Raw genomic sequence first — 18,196 nt, forward strand, 5'->3', positions numbered from 1 at the left:
GGGCTACTGTCGTGATGCTAGCTGTAATGAAAGTCGGCGGAACCTTCATGTTTCTTGGCTTGTCTCTTCCAGAATAGTGACTCTAGGCTATCATTCAACAAGTCAGCACCAGTTTCATTCTGTCTTCACCTGTCAACCAACAAATCAGCTCAAGATTGGGCAATAATGTTCAGACAGTAAGCCCGGATCCTCCTCGAAACTATCTGATGATGGAGCTCAGTAACGCTGAACTGGCCTCATGGACTCCACCATGAACATCGTTCTCACGTCTAGTAGTATTAGAATGTGGAAGGGGGTCAGCATCGACCAGAGAAGTTCCGCTTCGGCTATACACCAACAAGCCAAGGGCTTTGGCTTTATTTTAGCAGGAGAAAGTAACAGAATCCAACACCCAACTCATTAACTTGTCCTAAGGGAGAGACACAGAAAATTATCACACAGGCGTCTTGTACAGTTAGCCCGAAGCTGCACTAAACTATACGTATAAGGTCGGATATATCTGAGGCTTATATCTCCAAGTAGGGAAGTATCTTATGAGATGAAATATCAGGTTGATAAGGGGAAATTCCGCTGGCCAGGTCTCAATACGGTCCGCGGCTGCCCGATATCTATTGGGGTGGAAGACGTAGGTCGGATAGAGATCATAACGTCGGTTAAAATAGACTCAAATAAATCTCTTAAAAATGAAAACAATAAACTTATAGCTTTCTAAATTAGTCTTGAGCTCTCTGAGTCTCTCCTACTTCTAGAAAAAGTCTCCAAAAGATAATACTGCCTCCCCTCTGTCAGCTTATCTTTTTTTTTAACCCTCAAGACGTCCCTACTATCGCATCAGCTAGCCTAAAAGCCCCTGACCGCCAGTTACAACAAATAACTCAAAACTCTATGGCTTTTCCATATACAGCTTCAATAGATCTATCTTGAATGTCTTGACGGTGTTTGCTGCTGTGGGACTTAAGGTGTAAAATTGGGTACCTACCCATGGGCGCCCACGGGTACCTGTGGGCACCTATAAGCGCTAATTCTTTTTCGTACTGTACCCAGCCCGTGGGTACCCATGGGCATTCACAGCCCTACCAGCGCAGTGGATGGATGCCTTTGCGTCCCGATAGAAGATGACCTCAAGAATAACCTAGGTAGCTAGAAGCATAACCGATTTGACGGCCAATGCGGTATTCCTAAAGCCTTCTGTTTATCAGCCACTATCACCAAACCAGGTGCGTACTTTGAAGCCCATGGTCTTGGAAGTTGGGTGGAGAGGCGATCCGCGTGAAAGACTTTGAACAGTAGTGGGGCGCCACACCACAGGCATTTACCATCTATGGACCAAGTGAGTGCACCCCGGTGAGTCTTATCAATGACAATCCGTCCACTCCAGAAGATGCGATTAAAATTGGAAGAGGAGCCAGAGTAGTTACGTGGGCGGTGGACCCTGAAGACCATAACCGTCTACTCTCACTCGGGTGATGGGTGAGCTTTTACTTGAGGGGCCTCTTGTTGGTCGTGTTTACCACAACGAGCTCCATGCTGCCAGGCATCACAATGAATTTTCCCGAAAAAATGCGCTCGACAGGGTCATGTCGTCGTACAGTTCATCGTTCATGGCAATCATCTAATAGTCGACGGCGCGGCTCCCCAGTCCTTGAATCCACCCCAACACGGACTGTGCTAGTCGCCGCGCCCGGTATCTCGGGATGCGCAAGGCTTCCGTTTGGTGTCGCCCAGCTGCCAATGCTGCATGGGCTCTGTCAACCGATGGCCCCGGCTCCAGCGGATCAATGCCGAGGCAAGCAAGCGGTCCAAGCGAGCCTGCCGGGCTGCAAGGTATTCCGCTTTGCCGGACCCGGCAGAACGAGCAACGAGGATCCTTCCTAGAGCGGCCTACCGGTACTTTGAAGATGACACGCTGACGGTATTGGCCCTCATGGAACGAACCCCGCAAACACGCGCCGTTCCTAGCGTGCCTGTCAACCCAGGGACCGGTCAGATCGGCGTTGACAGCTTCTGCAATGAGAGTGATTATGCGATCGGCGTATGTCAGCTGGCGGGCTTGGTGACGTTAGTTCACAGATAGATCAGTGGGCCAGGGGATCAACGAGGCTACAAGATAGTGGAACGCCTGTTCGCGAAGTATGCGACGCCAACACCGACCACAAGCAACAACGACCAGTGGCAGAGCGGGCGCTGAGAGATGCCGTCCGTGTGACGACGACGATAAAGAAACAGGACCACTGGACTGGGTCCCCTATCTTCAACTAAGTGGTGTGGTGATTTCGTTTATCGTTCTCTTCCGAAACCCCTGAGCCTGACTCTGTTGCAAAGCTATCGCGGGCTAGGCCACATTCACTTTGCACAGGGGAAAGAATTCCGCGTGGCATGGGGGTGAGCTTGCGCACTGACCTGATAAGACGATTCAATCTAGCTTCTTGGGAGTTAGAGCTGGATCGACGCTAAAAGGAGCCGTCCATCCCGTCCGAAGGGACCTGAATCGTGAGATCTGACTGCTCGTGCAGGGTCGTACGCAGAGATTTGGCTGCGGGCCGCTGCTGTCATCAGAGTGTCATCGCTTCTGTGGCCGCCTCTGCGTTCGATGGACTAAGTCGCTCCGCCAATATCACGTTTGCGCCCTCGCTTTTGCTGTCAGGCCATCGACGAAAACGCCTCAAACTCTCCATGACTCGTGTCACGCTATTAGAGTTCGGTAAAAGCTTTCCCTTGCCAGACCATGCCTGAAAAAGCGTAGCCTTGCGCCACGCCTATGGGCTGTCTTAAATGTGATTCAAGAACCGTCCATCCCTGAACTTGACAGGTTCTCTTCGTTCTTCATCATCTCCGAACGTGATACCAGTCGCCACTGCCCATTGCAAAGGGTAGTAACCTCCTCACCGTTGATGTCAAGACCAGTCGGATGAGCGACATGAGGCGAGGCAGCGCGGTTGCACGGGACCATGGCGACAACTGGGATATCATGACCAAGCAATCCTCCCGGTCTGAGCCGGAGGGCTGGGTGGACGGGTTCCGACGCGCCGAGAAACCGCCCAGGAGGTTTCAGCATTCTCCGTACAAGCAAACTCTTCCCCCAGTCATAGCCGCCGTCGCCGGGAGCCGTGACTACGACTTGGGCGCCGCCAACATCAAAACGGCCAACACGCTTCTTGCGAGGGAGCTGAAGGGACGACACTTGCAGATGATAGCATTTGGAGGCGCTATTGGTAAGCGTCAGATGGAAGGTAGCATATGCTCTCTGATGCTAATTGCCCCCGTAGGAACCGGCCTCTTCGTAGCCTCTGGCAACTCCCTCTCCACCGGTGGGCCAGCCAGCCTTTTTCTGTCCTTCTTTATCCATGGCGTCTTGCAATACAGTACAATGCAGTCACTAGGAGAACTCTGCGTCTTATTTCCAATTGCTGGTTCCTTCTCCGCCTTTTCTACCAGATTTCTTGATCCCTCTTGGGGCTTCGCAATGGGATGGAAGTAAGTCCATTCTCTTATCTGCCGATCAATCATCGAGTTATGGGTCATTCCGATGCGTTGAAAAATAACTGACAAGATATCCAATTAGCTACTGTCTGCAATGGCTCTTCGTCCTGCCGATGGAGATCCTTGCAGGAGCATATACTATCAACTACTGGAACGAAAATTTGAGCAAGGCCATCGTAATCGCGATCTTTCTTTCTTTAATCACAATTATCAACCTCTTCGGCGTCAAGGCCTATGGCGAGGCTGAATTTATTTTCTCAATTATTAAAATCACTGGTGTGATTGGTTTTATGTAAGCCTCATTGTCTATTGATATTTGTTCTGTTTGCTAAATCAACCCAGCTTACTGGGCACAGTCATCAACATCGGTGGCCACCCAGACAGCGGCTACATGGGATGGCAGTACTGGCGCGACCCTGGTGCCTTTAATAACGGCTTTAAGGGTTTCTGTACTGTTATAGTCAACTCGTCTGCTGCCTTTGCCGGAACTGAACTTATCGGCCTGGCTGCGGCCGAAGCTGCCAATCCCAGAAAGTCCCTACCGTCAGCTATCAAACAGGTCTTCTGGCGAATCTCGATCTTTTACTGCGTTTCGTTGTTACTCATCGGACTATTAGTCCCTTATACCGACCCTCGTCTTTTGGGCGCGAAGAGTACCTCAGCCGCGCTTGCAAGCCCCTTCGTTATTGCCATCGAAAGCGCAGGGACTAAGGTCCTGCCCAGCATTATGAATGTCGTCATTTTAATCGCTGTTATTAGTGGTAAGCATCTCTCTTCCAGCCCATGCAAATTCTAACATAATCCAGTTGGCAATTCTGCTGTGTATGGGTCCTCTCGAACCCTCCTCGCCCTCGCCGAACAGTCCCATGCCCCTCGAATATTCTCCTACGTCGATCGACAAGGCCGGCCTTTACTGGCTATTGTACTTGCATGTATGATTGGTCTCCTAGCTTTTCTGGTGGACCTGGCAGAAACAGGTATCATCTTCAACTGGCTCCTCTCAATTAGCAGTCTATGCATGCTCTTTACCTGGGGCAGCATCTGTCTCTGCCACATCCGATTTCGAAAAGCTTGGGCATATGCGTCTCGCCCCTTAGACCAGCTCCCATTTCGGTCATCAGTCGGGGTGGCCGGGTCCTGGTTCGCACTTACTGGATTTTCCATTATCCTTGTTGGGCAGGTTTGGATCGGCATCTGGCCTCTCGACGTATCAGACTCGCCTGGCGTTAGAGCTCAGGCTTTCTTCCTCCGCGCCATGGCGTTTCCTGTTATCCTAGCATCCTACGGCGCCCATAAACTATGGTTTCGGACGCAGGTCGTCCGGATTGCCAAGATGGACATTACCACAGGTCGGCGGTATTCCCGAGTTCACATCCTTACTGAGCAAGAACGGAGTGAGCAGCTTGCTTGGCCACGCTGGAAAAAGCTCTATCGCTTTCTCTGTTGAGTATCGTTTATTAGGAAGAACGATATGTCGGTAGAATTGTGGAAAATCTTGTATGATGGCAAGCGACAAGACTAGAATATTTTAATTAATCTACCTCAGCCTTCCAAGTGCCTGTAGCGGCCAAATGAATATGATTACGTTCAAAGAAAGGCCCCCCTCGACTGAATTTAAATCTTTGTCAAAGCTTCGTTAGGGCCGATCTGAATTTGATCAAAGAAAGACGGAGCTTAGACAGGAAAGTTGATTCTGTTAGGACTCACTCAACTGGACACCCCAGGCAGGTAGTTTGCATGTATAAGCAAGGCCTTGCCCTGGGCCATTTAATCTCATGGCTTGGTTCAGGCAAGCCCTCAGGAAACACGCGCATTGCCATTAATTCCACCATATGGTTTCTAATGAGATGTGATTTTTGGCCCCGAAACTTTCCGCCTCGTTGCATTGACCTAATTCATCGAAAAGAATGCAGTTGCTGTGAGCATGTCACGGCATCATATATTGTCTCCGAGTAAGAAGTCTAGGATGCGGCTTAACAACAGGTCACTGGCCTCTCTTCGGTCTCGTATGTGAAGGGTGGATCATGAGATGACCCCGATGACCCCGTTGGTCTGGTTGATCGCAATGTCAATTGAGCTCACAAGCTTCAGAGGCATCCCGGAAATCCCTAATGCTGGCACGTCCGATTCCAAAAGCTAGAAAAGTTAGATATTTAGAGTATGAAGAAGACGTAGTCCACTGGAAGTATCCGGCTGTAGCTGGAGGCTATCGTATTGAGCGATTTGAAACTATTAATGCTAGTTACAATAGTGAACCGGCAATATTTAGTCGGTCGTTATGCGTCCCGACATTTCATGTGACATTTCCTATTATTGTTGACCCTGACTAATCCGCCTTTGAGAGTTTCTTATGGAAGGATTGTTTTTGACACAGTGACGATAAAGGCTCGAAATTCAAAGTTATCGACCATCAAGTCCATCCGATGTACATCACGGAGAGGCTTGACACAGAGGTCGTAAGGTTGTGGATTGACCACACTATTGGTACAATGTCAACGAACCCAAAGCTGGCTACCAGGCAGGGACCACACTATTCCTCTTCTTCCTCATCGTCGTCGTCGGAAGCGGTAAAGTTCAGGCCCGCGGGGACCGTCTCAGGCCCAACACGCTCGGGCATCGTGTAGCATGGAGCGACGTCGCTGCCTCGAACACCCGATAACATGTACTGCGTGAGGCAGCGGAGATGGTTGGCAATGTCGATTTGCACCTGAAGTGCCGTGAGCTCCATAAATTGCGCGCGTGCGGCTGCCTCACTGGCTTCTTGGACGGCGACAGCAGCGGCGTCGGCGGCTGAGGATTGAGCGCGGGCGATCTTGTTCTCAAGTTTGAGGCGATGAAGGAGACGGCGGGCGGGAGTTCGAACTGCCTGGACGGACTGATGGCAGCGTGTTAGCGGCGAGAAAGCTAGTGGGATGTATCAATCCTTACTGGGGATTCAAGGTACTCCGCCTTGGTCTTGGGGAACTGCCCGGCAGCTAGAAATGCAAATAGATTGACCAAAATTGGTCGATCCTCGCGCGCAAGCTGTTTCGGAGTTACTCATTGGTGGATCGACGAACGAATAATCTGGAGACTTACCACTTCACAGGTCTTGTGGCCCTTCACGCAACGGGAGCACTTGGAGGAGTTGGCTACAAACGGTTAGCGAGCGCAAGGTCAGCGAGAGACAAGCAAACATGTGACCTTGCCGTTCTCATTGGCGGCCATATTGGCCGCCATATTGGGCAGGGCGATGATGGCAACGTCAACCACTGTGGTTCTTCATTTGCTCTTGTCAGCCGGGAGCCTACATTTCATCCAGGAACGATTAAAGGAGGATATTCTGTTAGGAACTTTAGATGAGAGTATTTCTAATGATGAAATAGAACGCGCCATCCATGAGGCCAATATTTACGGTTCCACTTCTTTGCCAAATGGTTTTAACGCTGTCGTTGGTAGCAAGGGTATCCTTCTCTGATCGGCTTTCCTATCTAGGCTAGCATGGCTTGGAGAGGACTGGTTCTATGGGCACACGGAATGGGAATTTGTCTCACTCGAGGATATATCGATTAGCAACGGCTAGTGTGACTCCCTATAATTTAAAAGCATCTGTTGGATCCGTTACGGACTATTCGATCAAATGGATAAGGATCAATGCAGTGATGATGATGTTGATGATTGCTTGTTCCGGTCATCCGGATCGGCCCGGAAGAGGGGTTATCAGACCCCCCTTCTGACTAAGGTCAGGATATCCATCTATCAGAGGTTTCGTAATACAGGGTCACAATCCAACAGCATCTTAGACTAGTCCTCTATGTTTGTGATGTTGGAGTGTGGCACCAATGTCTGGGATAAAGAGTTTGGCTGTATTTTGGTTGCAGGGCAACATGCGGAGTAGTCCATCACTTGTCAGTTGGGCTTGACAATGCGACGTACAGCCGCTAACTCTTCGGCCCGAGGCTAACGGGCATTAGCCAAGCTGTTGTGAAATCCTCTCTCATAGAATCGTCTGCCTAGACACGTCGTCTTGAGACACAGCATACTGATACCCCTTTTTGTGCGACAGGGAATTTTGAACCCAAGGGTCTGAGACACGGCAGCTAGGATCCCTCCTCGAGACTAATACGAGCCAATATTTGGCACGGCCCGAGATGGATGCTGCGTCACTGAGTACGACCGATTTTAGTGGAGTGTACCACCTTGTGGCGTGTCGATTTACATTGTTTCTTGATAAGGGATGGCCTCCGTATTCCTGCCGCTCCTGCTCCGTAGAAGTTACTCGGTCATATCTTCATGGAGATGTCCAATAGGTATCATTTCCTAGATTTATCCTACCTCAGTTAAGACAAGACATGGTATTCCTACGGCGTTGTCAGTGCCACCCTGCGACCCTTCCCCCCCAAAGTATTTGATTCAACTCGTATGCGAGGGGCTTTTGAACGCAATGGGATAATGACAAGGGGGATTTAAGAGACTCTACAAAAAAGCTCGTGTACCACATGCAGAATAATCGCTACGGATGCCAATTTCCAAGACAATTGGGGAACGAGGAAGCGAGAGGATTCTTGTGCTTGGCAGCACAAGTGCCGTAATACAGACCGCAGATTGTCAGCATCCGGAAAAAACCGACCTCAGCCAGCCCGCAGAGAGTCTACCAAATCCCTGGCCACCAAATTATAAAGGACTTTCCGCCAAAATAACGCATGCGTTGGCGGATTGACAAACTGCAGTGTACCCTCGGAAGGAAGACCTAAAATTCGGAACCAAGCGGAGCGAGCTGCTGTCATTGAGTGAGTATTGATATTGAGTTTTGAATGCAGATCAAGTGGATTGTAACTGGTGGATTGTGACAGAAGTGGGCGAAAGGCGGTGATCTTTACTGGATTCAGTGTATCTGTGGTCTGTATTACAAAAGCTGCGTTCTGGAATACAGTACTCACGTAGCACCACTTGACGTCTGATTCTCGTAGGTCCCGTCGTCGACCATCTCTCGGGTGGGGGCGCGTCCCCCTGAATCCCCGACCGCGTCAATTTTAACCAATCTGATTCGCCATCTCATCTCTGTGTTTCTCTCGGCATGCAGTGCCAGATGACTGTAATACGACTTACATGTCTTTCAGCTGCCTGGTCACGGTAATATTGCTATGTCAACTGGAATATTGAGGCGTTATCTTGAAACGATCTCGTACCTCCCGAATCACAATTGCCAGCACAAGACATAGTAGCCAACTGGTAATGGTGGATGATATGTATATATTATGGTCCTTTAGGATGAACGCTGGGACATGAGCGACATTCCAACTCCTCTCACTCTTTGCTCATCATGAACTCTCCCATTCAGTTGACCGTCATCGGTTGCGGCGTGCTTGGCCGAGGTATTGTAGAGGGTTTATTGTCCGAATCTACGCCTTCACGATCCTACAGACTGGCCTTGACTGGTCGTCGCCCCGAAGCTCTTGACGGCCTGCGAAAGGATTATCCCTCGGCCCTCGTGACTGGAGACAACAAGGATCCCCTCATCTGGTCGCTCAACGATTACATGAGAAGCACCCACATCGTGGTGATTGCGACAAAACCTCACTGCACAGCGGAGGTTTGCGACGAGATAACTCAAGCTTTCAAGGCAGCCGGTGCCACGCAGCAGTTGGTTGTGGTTACTGTTTGCCCGGGTATCACTGTTTCGCAGCTTGAGAAATGGCTCCCTCGAGAAACGCCCATCATGCGTACCATGCCCAATACCCCCGTTGCGGTCAAGAAAGGTGCCACGGCAATCTTCTCTAACCAGCACATGACTCCTCACCTCGCGGCCGAGGTGCAATTGATCTTTGAGTGTATTTCGCCGGTCGTTGCGACGCTCCCTCGGGAGGAACTCATGGACATAGCCGCATCCGTGTCTGGGTATGTAGAAATTCAGAAATCCTGGAACCCACGCATGACTAACACAGTCTCAGATCCGCTCCGGCCTACGTCTATCACCTTCTACAGTCATTGGTCGCAGCAGGAACGGCTCATGGTCTCCCTGCCGACATCGCCCATCAGCTCGTGGTCCAGTCCTGCATGGGGGCGGCCCTCTTGGCCCAGAGATCCCCCGATATCCCGTTGCAGCAGTTGGTCAATGACGTATGTGTCCCAGGCGGAAGCACGGAAAAGGCGATTCGGACCTTGGATCGTCACGACGCGGGCAAGATTGTGCAGGCCGCTGTGGAGGCGAGCTGGAAAGCGAATGTTGCAATGAGTGGAAATCGTACTTCCAGCCCCGCACCTACTAAGACCCTGGAGGGCACAGCGGGAATGACGGCCCTGGTAGATGTGGTAAAGGAATGACGTACGAACTTTGGGCGACTATAATAGATATGTAGGTGGCCAAGGGAGCCTCAATGCATATGTAGCCGGACAGATTAAAGTTACACGCAGCACCTTTCAAACAGATCCCAGTGATTTGGCTCAATAATAGCTATTGATAAACTCAGTAGAAGGTTCATAACACGAGTAGCACTCGGAAACGAATTTAAAAGGGTGCAGTGAGCATTTAAACCAGAATAACTTGGGAAGGGAGGAAAAGCAGAACAAAGTCCGAATTACCATAAAATAAGAGCTCATAGGCATCATTGGGAGGTAGGAGACTAACCGTCCGCGGCAATGACTTCGTCAGCCTCTATGTGGGGACGGAAAGATACCCGTGTTACAATTTTTGTTCAGCTCCAGGGCAAGACGGTTGAAGAAGCCGGGCCCGCGCATTCCACGGCCGCTAGAGCTTTATCACCACACCAAGACAAACTTAGCGCATTTTGAGATGAGAGTAGGAATTGTGAAGGATCGGGGAATGAGGCATTATTTGAATTGTAATCTGCCCTTAATACGTGGGTAGTGGATCGAGCGACTGCGGACATAATACGGATCCTGTTAGACATCCATCACAACAGACCCAATACCATCATGTTTCGTGAAATGATTTTTGTTGCAAATGGTATCTGAATAGGTGGTCTCCAGTATGAACTGCACTATAGTTTGCTGTCCTTCCAACGCGGCTCTCGCTTCTCCGTAAATGCATCTAAGCCCTCCTGCATATTAGGACCATCGTAAATCCGGTTGCTCCAACCTTCCAAGAAGACTCGACTAGCATCTACAACGCCCAAGGCCTCCCATCCAAGCTTAAGCCCCTGGCGTGTCACGATTGACGCATCGGGGCTGTTGTTGGCAATCATTTTAGCATACTCAATTGCCTTCTCCACGACACACTTTCCTTCTTCAACGACGTGATTACAGAGACCCCAATCCTTGAATTCTTGTGCACTCACTGGCCTACCCGTCAACGCCAACTCAGTTGCGCGCTGCTTCCCGGCGGTCCTCATGATCCGAGGTAGCGCTCCCGCGAAAGGAGTCACGCCTCGTTTAACCTCAGGCAAGCCGAAGGTTGCTGTTGACGACGCCACGACCATGTCGCAGTTGACGGCCATTTCGCACCCGCCTCCATACGCGGGGCCATTCACTGCTGCAATCACGGGTTTCTTGCCACCTCTGAGTGACAGGCCGCCGAATCCGTTCTCGGGAAGCTTCATTGAGATTCCCTTTTTATGGTTTGCCATCCATTCTATAATTCTATTAGACATCGTTGTCTAGATTCGCGAAATGAACACAACGTAGTGTGGACGTTTACTAACCCTTGAGATCAGCACCAACGCAGAACGCCTTTCCCACTCCGCTTATCACAGCTACGCGAAGGCTTTGCTCCCGGTCAAACCATCTGAAGACGGAGTCAAGTTCATTGCTCGCTTCATTGGACAGGCAGTTTAAAGCCAGCGGTCTGTTGATAAGCACCAGGAGAATGCCCAGGCTCGGAAATGAGACAAGGCAATGCTTCATGTCCGGTGGAGGTTTGGCAAAAACGGGCTCGGACGGCGCCATGATGAAATAATTTAGAGGTTCTAAAATGATCATGGGCAGTAATACTGCCCTCCGAGAAGAAACGGCTTAATTTGAAGAGGCAATTCAATGTTTTTGACACAGAGACGGGCCGAGGTACCGGGGAAATGTAGCGGGCGACCTGAGTCCGGAAAACGGGGCCGGAGATATCGCCGTGTTGATAGCCGACTTCCCTAATCAATGCGAAGACACTACTGTATCGACTCGATCAATTGGCTCTATTTTATGGACTAGAGCTAAACTATACAAGTCTTAGATATCCTAAATCATTAGGTAGAAAAGAGCCCGAAGGCAATAAGTAGGGGAAGGATTCAGGGCCAATTTACTGAGTCGACACGGTAGTTTTATTTCCCAATGTGGTTGCTTTAATTCCCAAACAAATCTTGAGTAAGCACCTAGTACTACCCTTCCTCAAAATTCTTTAAATTCCGAAGACACAAAGCAAAGAAGTTACGCCACGATGCGATCCTCGAGCAGCACGGCATCGCGGCCAGCCTTGTCGATAGTAACCGGCTCCGACAAGCTGGATCTTTTCCGGATCACCCTTGGCCAGCTGCTTGATCAACAGGCTGCACAATACGGCTACAAAAATGCTCTTTTGGTTGGCTTGACTAATGCTCGCCTAAGCTTTGAAGAACTATGCCACCGCAGCAAAGTCCTCGCAAAGGGTTTACTGGCCATGGGTGTTCGGCAAGGTGATCAGGTCGCCATCTTGTTTGGAAATGATGAGAGATTCGTTGAGCTCTTCTTTGCCGTGGCTCGCTTCGCTGCAGTGTTCCGGTGCGTGTTCTAGTGAGTGAGTGCAATGGAGTTTGGCGATGAAGAGTGAATACCCCAGAATGCGGAATGCCACAGGCCATTCCAGAAATCACAATGTGGGTTAGAACAGGGGAGACATGGCGCTAATCTTGGACGTGATTCAGGGCTCACTGGCACTCCACAGGGCTCCGAAGCGTCGAACTATAGCGAGCGTCCACTATAAATACAGCGCATCTGCCCTATGTGGAGGCGCGGGTATGGCATAGCCGTGCTCCGGACGGCGGCGGGTTCCTTTAGCCGTGGCAGCATCGCCTCCAAGCTCAAAAGAACCTCATCGTAAATACAGCTGTGAAACAAATCCGCACTCTGCCTGATCACGCCATCACTAACGAGTGACCAGTGATTAACATGGGGGATCTGGAAGGCTTGGAAAGTTGCATACTTTTCAGTGGTATAGAATGTTGAAAGAAACTGGGATGGGGTGTGGACTATGTTCGATTTTGCCTTCTCAACATTGACTCAAAAAATTATCCATAGCTGCCCCTTGAATAAACAATATATTCATTAAGTCTCTGACATGATGCTACTTGCAGTTGAAGATGACCCTCTACTAACCATGCAATTATCACCACACGCCTTGTGTGCAGCCGGGCGTGACTCATGAACCCCCATATCCGCCGCATAGTGATTGGTGCAGGATGCATCTTTGCATCTCTCAAGACGAGTACAACTTTCGTCGCCGACAAAAGAATCTGGGTCCAACGCATGGAACCAGCTATCTCCAGGAGAATTGTTTTTGTGGCTTCGGTGCCCAACGAAGATGGTTTTCGTATATTGTGTCTCGATGCAAACCGACCGTGGGTCATGGAATGAAGAGCGACATTGTCTCATGGCAATTAGTGAACGCAGGGAGTAGTTCCAGAGTGTAGACCGAATGTGACCGCAAAATCTCTTGGTCATGCCGAGTCTCCCATGTTGTCGGCCAGTCGTTGAGGATGTCGTCGAGGATGTCGTCGAAGACGTTGTTGAGGACGATGAAGAACCTTGGTCTAAACCGAAGTAATCAATACCATAACAGTCGTCCGGTCCGACGTAATGAAGGCAATCGCAATATCCGAAGGGAAAACATTCCATCTCCGGGAGGTGCCCAGCAGCTTCCTCGGGAACGATAAACCGGGCAGCATTTTGGCGGTATTTTCGGGCCAATGTCCGTATCTCTGACGCAAGGATCTCTCCTCCCGCGGACCTCATAAAATTGGAGGGTCCGGTGTGCGGATGCCATGTGAGCTGCAGCATAACTGTACCAGGTTCCTCACACCAGAGTCTGGCAAACGGTGCTGAAGTCTTATGTCCGCAGCCGAAATTGTGTGTCTCCTCAGTGCAACACTTGATGGTAACATCACAGTCTTCCAGAGTCATGTGAGGTTTCGCATTCCATTCGATCAAATGAGGTTCGATGTCTGCCCAAGTGATTACTGTATGCTCACATAGGCGAACGTATCCTTCTCTGCCAAGACAGATACGCTGGTCCCAACGCGCCCTTTGCTGAGCCACCGAGAACATCGGCTGCGCATGATCATGCCCGCACCCAGAGCAATGGATAAAACTGCCCTTCAACGGAAACAGCTTACATCTACCGGGTAGATTTTCCTTTGGTTTCGAGTTGTAACTTTCTTGGCATGCAAGACACAACCTATCCCTGCGAAGTCGAGTGCCAATCTCCTTGATTAGAGGACGATGTGCTGCTCGTTGGTAGGTTACAGCAACGTTAAATTTGATGGCTGCATTCATCCAATACCGAACACCTGGGGTGTTGAGACCATCGTCCCATTCGTAATACGTTGGGAATATATGACCCTGGAACTCTTTGTTGTTGATGAGTTCTCGGAATAGTCGGGAGACCTGTCGGAGGCAGAAAAATGTCGGTGCGTCGTTGAAGAGCTGGCGAATTATGACGAGCAAAATTTCAGGCGGCAGGCGATATATCGGGCTGTAATCGGTGTTGTAGATAGATGCAGCGATGAGAGGATCCATAGTCTCCTCGAGGATTGAGAGCCGGTCACGCATTTGCTGCTTCCACTCTTGGACGGACATTTCGTCAACAAGAGCTTTTGGTGTAGATGTCGATGGTCCATAGTTGAACAGTCCCCGTATCCGACGAATGATCAAGTCCAAAACCCAAAGTGGTACATCATGTAAGTTGCGTAAGACGTCCATGGTAGAAAGTATTTCCAATCTGTGGACCGGATGTGACTAGGTGACTCAGAGAGCTGTAGTTCGTGTTCAGTCCTTTGTTGCAATGTGGCTTTCTCTCTGACGGCTGCCTAACAAAAAATGAAGAAGGTAGACGGGCAGGCTTTTTATGCCCCATCAAGCACAAATTGGGTTTATCACCCTGGGCCGTCAAGGTATGAGTACCAAGAAATGATACCTATTTCTTCAGAGTACCGTAATTTCTGGGTCTTACAATTCTTTGGTAGGTTCAGCAATAAACGTTGAACGAATAAGTCCCCACGTCCTCAAGAAGCTCTACCACAATAGGAGCCATGATATTACGAACAATAAGTTCAACAAGAACCTTGAGGTTATATAGAGACTGAGGTTGTGCTCTATTAAGCCAACCTAGCTGTTCTTCAAGATCAGAAGAATCAGTTTATTAGAGAATATATCGACGATATAAAGATGCAATTTAACGCTTATAAGGTCGACGATACTGCTTATATCGACCTACTAATCAGCTACTATTGAATATCCGATAATGCGAAATTAACTATCTTTAAGGCCTGTAATACAGCAGCTCAAGAAATATTCTGAAAGAAATTCATCTCAGTATGCACAGCAGACGACAATAGGTACAACTGGTGCTGTATATCTGGAGAACCTCACCCCTTAGTAGTTGCCGCCCACATCGTCCCATATAATGTCGGCGAAGTCAACGCCGAATATCTGTTCGGAAAGCCTAGTGCCTCGATGAGGAACGGTCATGGCGAAGGGAACCTTCTCGCAGGTCTCTAAGGACAGCGACGATGCCATCAGAGAGGCCCGATCCTCGAAACGGTTCCCCGACCCCTCCGCTCTCGACTCCTTCGTAACGGACCAAGTCCGAAAGAAGATGGAGGCCATGACCCAAGTCATCAAGACGTATCTTGATGTCGCCCAGAACCACATCCGGTCAGCAGACCATTTCAGAGGCATTGGTGTACAGTACCTGTTTAGATGGCTGCGTCGTTCAGAGCGCTTCACCATTCCACACGCTGTGCTGAAGCAAACATTATCCACCGCGGCATTTTAATTAATGCGTTGCCTGCAGCGTTGATGTGGAATCGCGACGAGTGGCGGTTTAGACGTCCAGGGAGCATATCTACCATCGTAGCCATCGTGTCTCCGATATGCAAAGCAAAGAGACCTACTTGGCGTCCATCGTCAAATTATTTTGTCAATGAGTGACTACGATGCTTTGAACAATTTTCATTTATGAATTGGTTGCTCACTCGATTTATCTGCAAGTTACATTCGGACTTTACTACCGGGAGATGTGCTCATTGCCGCCCACATCCAAGAGACAAGTAAGGTTGAAGCTAATCGCAATGGGGGTGCAAAGAAACCAAATTGGGCTGGACTAAAGCATGGGATGGCGCATTTACTTCCTTGCGATACTTCATATTGTGCTTCTTGACCCAAGGAAACAGCAAGGAAGGGTAATACGAGCTACAGCGTGCGCCAACTTCGGTGTGGAAAAGGCCACAAAAAGATTGTATATTCATTAAAGAATGAAAATCCGCACCCTGCCTACCTGATTATGGCTCCCGTTTCCATTATACGTCAAGTCCTCCGAAATGTAGATCCGGATAGCGAAGTTGTTAGCGATACAGCATTCACCATCTTACGTGCTGTATTTTAGGAAATAAATTTTTCATAATATTAATTGGTAGTATTTTATCCCCAATAATAATAATTACTTCTTTCATTTACTAGGTTTACTTAAGTGAGAATGGCAGGTCTATTATGTTACCTTTCTTTCGACTCTATCAGATCGGTGTAAATCAGTAACATAATTCCATTTCTCTCAACCAGTTACCCCAAGGTCTACTATTTTTCTGCGGTCTTCTCAGAGGTGCTGGCCTCCCTTGATCCCAGTGAAGTCCAAACACAAGGCACGGCGCCCTTCCTGTATGACTTGGCGTCGCAAGGAGCTGAGATATGATTGGTTGTGGCGGGCCCGGAATAGGGGCTCCGCTCGAATGTACGAAACGGCTGACCGGCACGCTCCGAGTCGAAAAGTAAGGATCCTTCATCAGTCTCTCTATTGTTTGCGTTTATGAGGCCATCTCGCACAGTCCGTCATACTCTTCTCTAAACTATCTAATAACACGATCATGCACCACCATTCATCCTCCAACCGTCATTCTCTATTTTGCTCCTCGCATACCACTTGCGCAGCATTCACGCCCACTAGCAGGTTCTCAAAATCGTCATCAATCTAGAAGACTGATCCCTGGCCAGTCTGGTCCGGTCCGCAAGAGAATTTCCGCCCCAGGGCTATAAACCCCAACATATGGGGGTCAAATACATCTATAATCTTCCCTTCAAAGGCCACACAGCAAGTCGGCCATGATATCGTAGTCCAGGTGGGATAATCGGCCTAGGCTGCCTACCCTACACCCTTGGGTCTTCTGTATGGTGAACCCAGATGTCTAACAGGACTTCGATGGTTTTGCCTTCCGGTGTAGTTTTGAGAATGACCGGTTATTTGTACGTATGACCAGTTTAGGTACGAATTCTACTTCTGATCTGACGCTACAGCTGAAGAATGTGTCACGCAATATCGCGCAAAGCTAGATGCTCGAGGTATTATCTGGCGCCAGATACTTAAGGTGAAAATGGCCTGGCAAAGAAGTAGCAGGTCGAAGGTGAAGAGGGAGACGGTGATTTATAAGGAATTTCTCTTGGTGGTGAGGCCCAAGATGGCACCGCAGGGGAACAACTTCCCGGCTTAGTCTGGCCGAAATATGACAACGACTGGTACGACATTGACTGCCGTGGTTGGTTCTTCGTGTATCCACTTGCAGATGTTCAGTGGAGTGCTGATGACGATAATCGTAAGATCAACCCCATCAGATTTAACCCTGTCCCTAGGCGATGAGGTGAGGGTGAATGCGTCAAATTTGACGCTATAGAACACCCTATTCATCCAGTGCGGATGAGTGCCATTCGGAGGGAAGACTATATCGGGGGAACTGTCGGTTGGATGGTAAACAGGAAAAATTCAAACTGGGAGCTAACGTACCGACCATTTGCAATGCTAGGGATCTGGGTTGGGATCGTAGTGATGCTGAAAGAATTATATTGACATGGCTATAAAGAATAGTCAGCTGTGAGAGAAAGATTACTACAAATTAATACACGAAAAGGGCAAATTCGAGCGGAGGAACTGGAAAGAAAATAGTCACATTGTGCTCCTATAGGCAAGCATTTTTGGGACGTAATACAAACAGTCATTTCAACAGGTTTGAACACTACGTGTCGGCTTACAGCGCTGTGACATAAACGAGACTGAAGGGTTTAAATTTTGAAACAGGTTGCGTTTTGCGGCTCTTATTATTTGGGTAACAGGTCCCCGATAAGCGGTGACGGGAAGGTTGAATGCGTGAGCTGCTTGTATGGGTAGTGCACCATGTCACGGGTCGGCGGTTGCGTCGGGGAACGATTTAGAGGGACTCAAAGCTCCATCGAAGCTCGTCCTATGACATGCAAGTGTTCTTTATAACATCACCGCTATTACTCCACTCGTTCTTGACAACAGAATGCATCAGGTCAGACAAATACGCATCTGGAACACACTGATTGTTAAGACTTGACGGGGCCGAGGTCCCATTACGGAAATGCCGTCTTCTAGGCTCCATCGACGGCCATAGACGTCTCAAGATGTCGCGAAAATTTGATACTCACTCTGTATGGACTAGGTACCCTGGACGCCGGTCGGATGTAGCAAGGGTTGCGCAACATCCGCGCAACGGATGGGGCGGATCTAGAAGGACCGATTACCTTTCTTTGA

The 18,196-nt window shown here is 49.3% G+C and overlaps 7 protein-coding genes across 7 annotated transcripts; 4 read left to right on the forward strand and 3 right to left on the reverse strand.

The window, feature by feature from the left end:
- Positions 1–2,968: 2,968 nt before the first annotated feature.
- BGZ61DRAFT_341466 (amino acid permease/ SLC12A domain-containing protein) lies at positions 2,969–4,927 on the forward strand (the record flags this gene model as incomplete). The annotated part of the gene is made up of 5 exons (XM_046239406.1): positions 2,969–3,212; positions 3,267–3,474; positions 3,563–3,772; positions 3,823–4,241; positions 4,287–4,927. 5 exons carry the CDS (start codon positions 2,969–2,971, stop codon positions 4,925–4,927), a joined length of 1,722 nt encoding a protein of 573 aa, XP_046111355.1.
- Positions 4,928–6,010: 1,083 nt separating this feature from the next.
- Positions 6,011–6,699, reverse strand: BGZ61DRAFT_472883 (uncharacterized protein; the record flags this gene model as incomplete). The annotated part of the gene is made up of 4 exons (XM_046248390.1): positions 6,011–6,355; positions 6,409–6,504; positions 6,559–6,611; positions 6,657–6,699. 4 exons carry the CDS (start codon positions 6,697–6,699, stop codon positions 6,011–6,013), a joined length of 537 nt encoding a protein of 178 aa, XP_046111356.1.
- Positions 6,700–8,782: 2,083 nt separating this feature from the next.
- BGZ61DRAFT_340781 (pyrroline-5-carboxylate reductase dimerization-domain-containing protein) lies at positions 8,783–9,783 on the forward strand (the record flags this gene model as incomplete). Its single annotated transcript, XM_046239338.1, has 2 exons — positions 8,783–9,357; positions 9,411–9,783. 2 exons carry the CDS (start codon positions 8,783–8,785, stop codon positions 9,781–9,783), a joined length of 948 nt encoding a protein of 315 aa, XP_046111357.1.
- A 677-nt stretch (positions 9,784–10,460) lies between these two features.
- On the reverse strand, positions 10,461–11,322 carry BGZ61DRAFT_490193 (ClpP/crotonase-like domain-containing protein; the record flags this gene model as incomplete). The annotated part of the gene is made up of 2 exons (XM_046250305.1): positions 10,461–11,050; positions 11,121–11,322. The coding sequence occupies 2 exons, from the start codon at positions 11,320–11,322 to the stop codon at positions 10,461–10,463; spliced, it is 792 nt and encodes a 263-aa protein (XP_046111358.1).
- A 520-nt stretch (positions 11,323–11,842) lies between these two features.
- On the forward strand, positions 11,843–12,175 carry BGZ61DRAFT_527505 (uncharacterized protein; the record flags this gene model as incomplete). Its single annotated transcript, XM_046253113.1, has 1 exon — positions 11,843–12,175. One exon carries the CDS (start codon positions 11,843–11,845, stop codon positions 12,173–12,175), a length of 333 nt encoding a protein of 110 aa, XP_046111359.1.
- Positions 12,176–12,705: 530 nt separating this feature from the next.
- On the reverse strand, positions 12,706–14,358 carry BGZ61DRAFT_472886 (uncharacterized protein; the record flags this gene model as incomplete). Its single annotated transcript, XM_046248391.1, has 1 exon — positions 12,706–14,358. The coding sequence occupies one exon, from the start codon at positions 14,356–14,358 to the stop codon at positions 12,706–12,708; it is 1,653 nt and encodes a 550-aa protein (XP_046111360.1).
- A 766-nt stretch (positions 14,359–15,124) lies between these two features.
- BGZ61DRAFT_527507 (uncharacterized protein) lies at positions 15,125–15,433 on the forward strand (the record flags this gene model as incomplete). Its single annotated transcript, XM_046253114.1, has 1 exon — positions 15,125–15,433. One exon carries the CDS (start codon positions 15,125–15,127, stop codon positions 15,431–15,433), a length of 309 nt encoding a protein of 102 aa, XP_046111361.1.
- Positions 15,434–18,196: the final 2,763 nt, after the last annotated feature.

The sequence above is a fragment of the Ilyonectria robusta genome (assembly GCF_021365365.1).
Source record: "Ilyonectria robusta strain PMI_751 chromosome Unknown BGZ61scaffold_2, whole genome shotgun sequence".
Taxonomy (NCBI): Eukaryota; Fungi; Ascomycota; class Sordariomycetes; order Hypocreales; family Nectriaceae; genus Ilyonectria; species Ilyonectria robusta.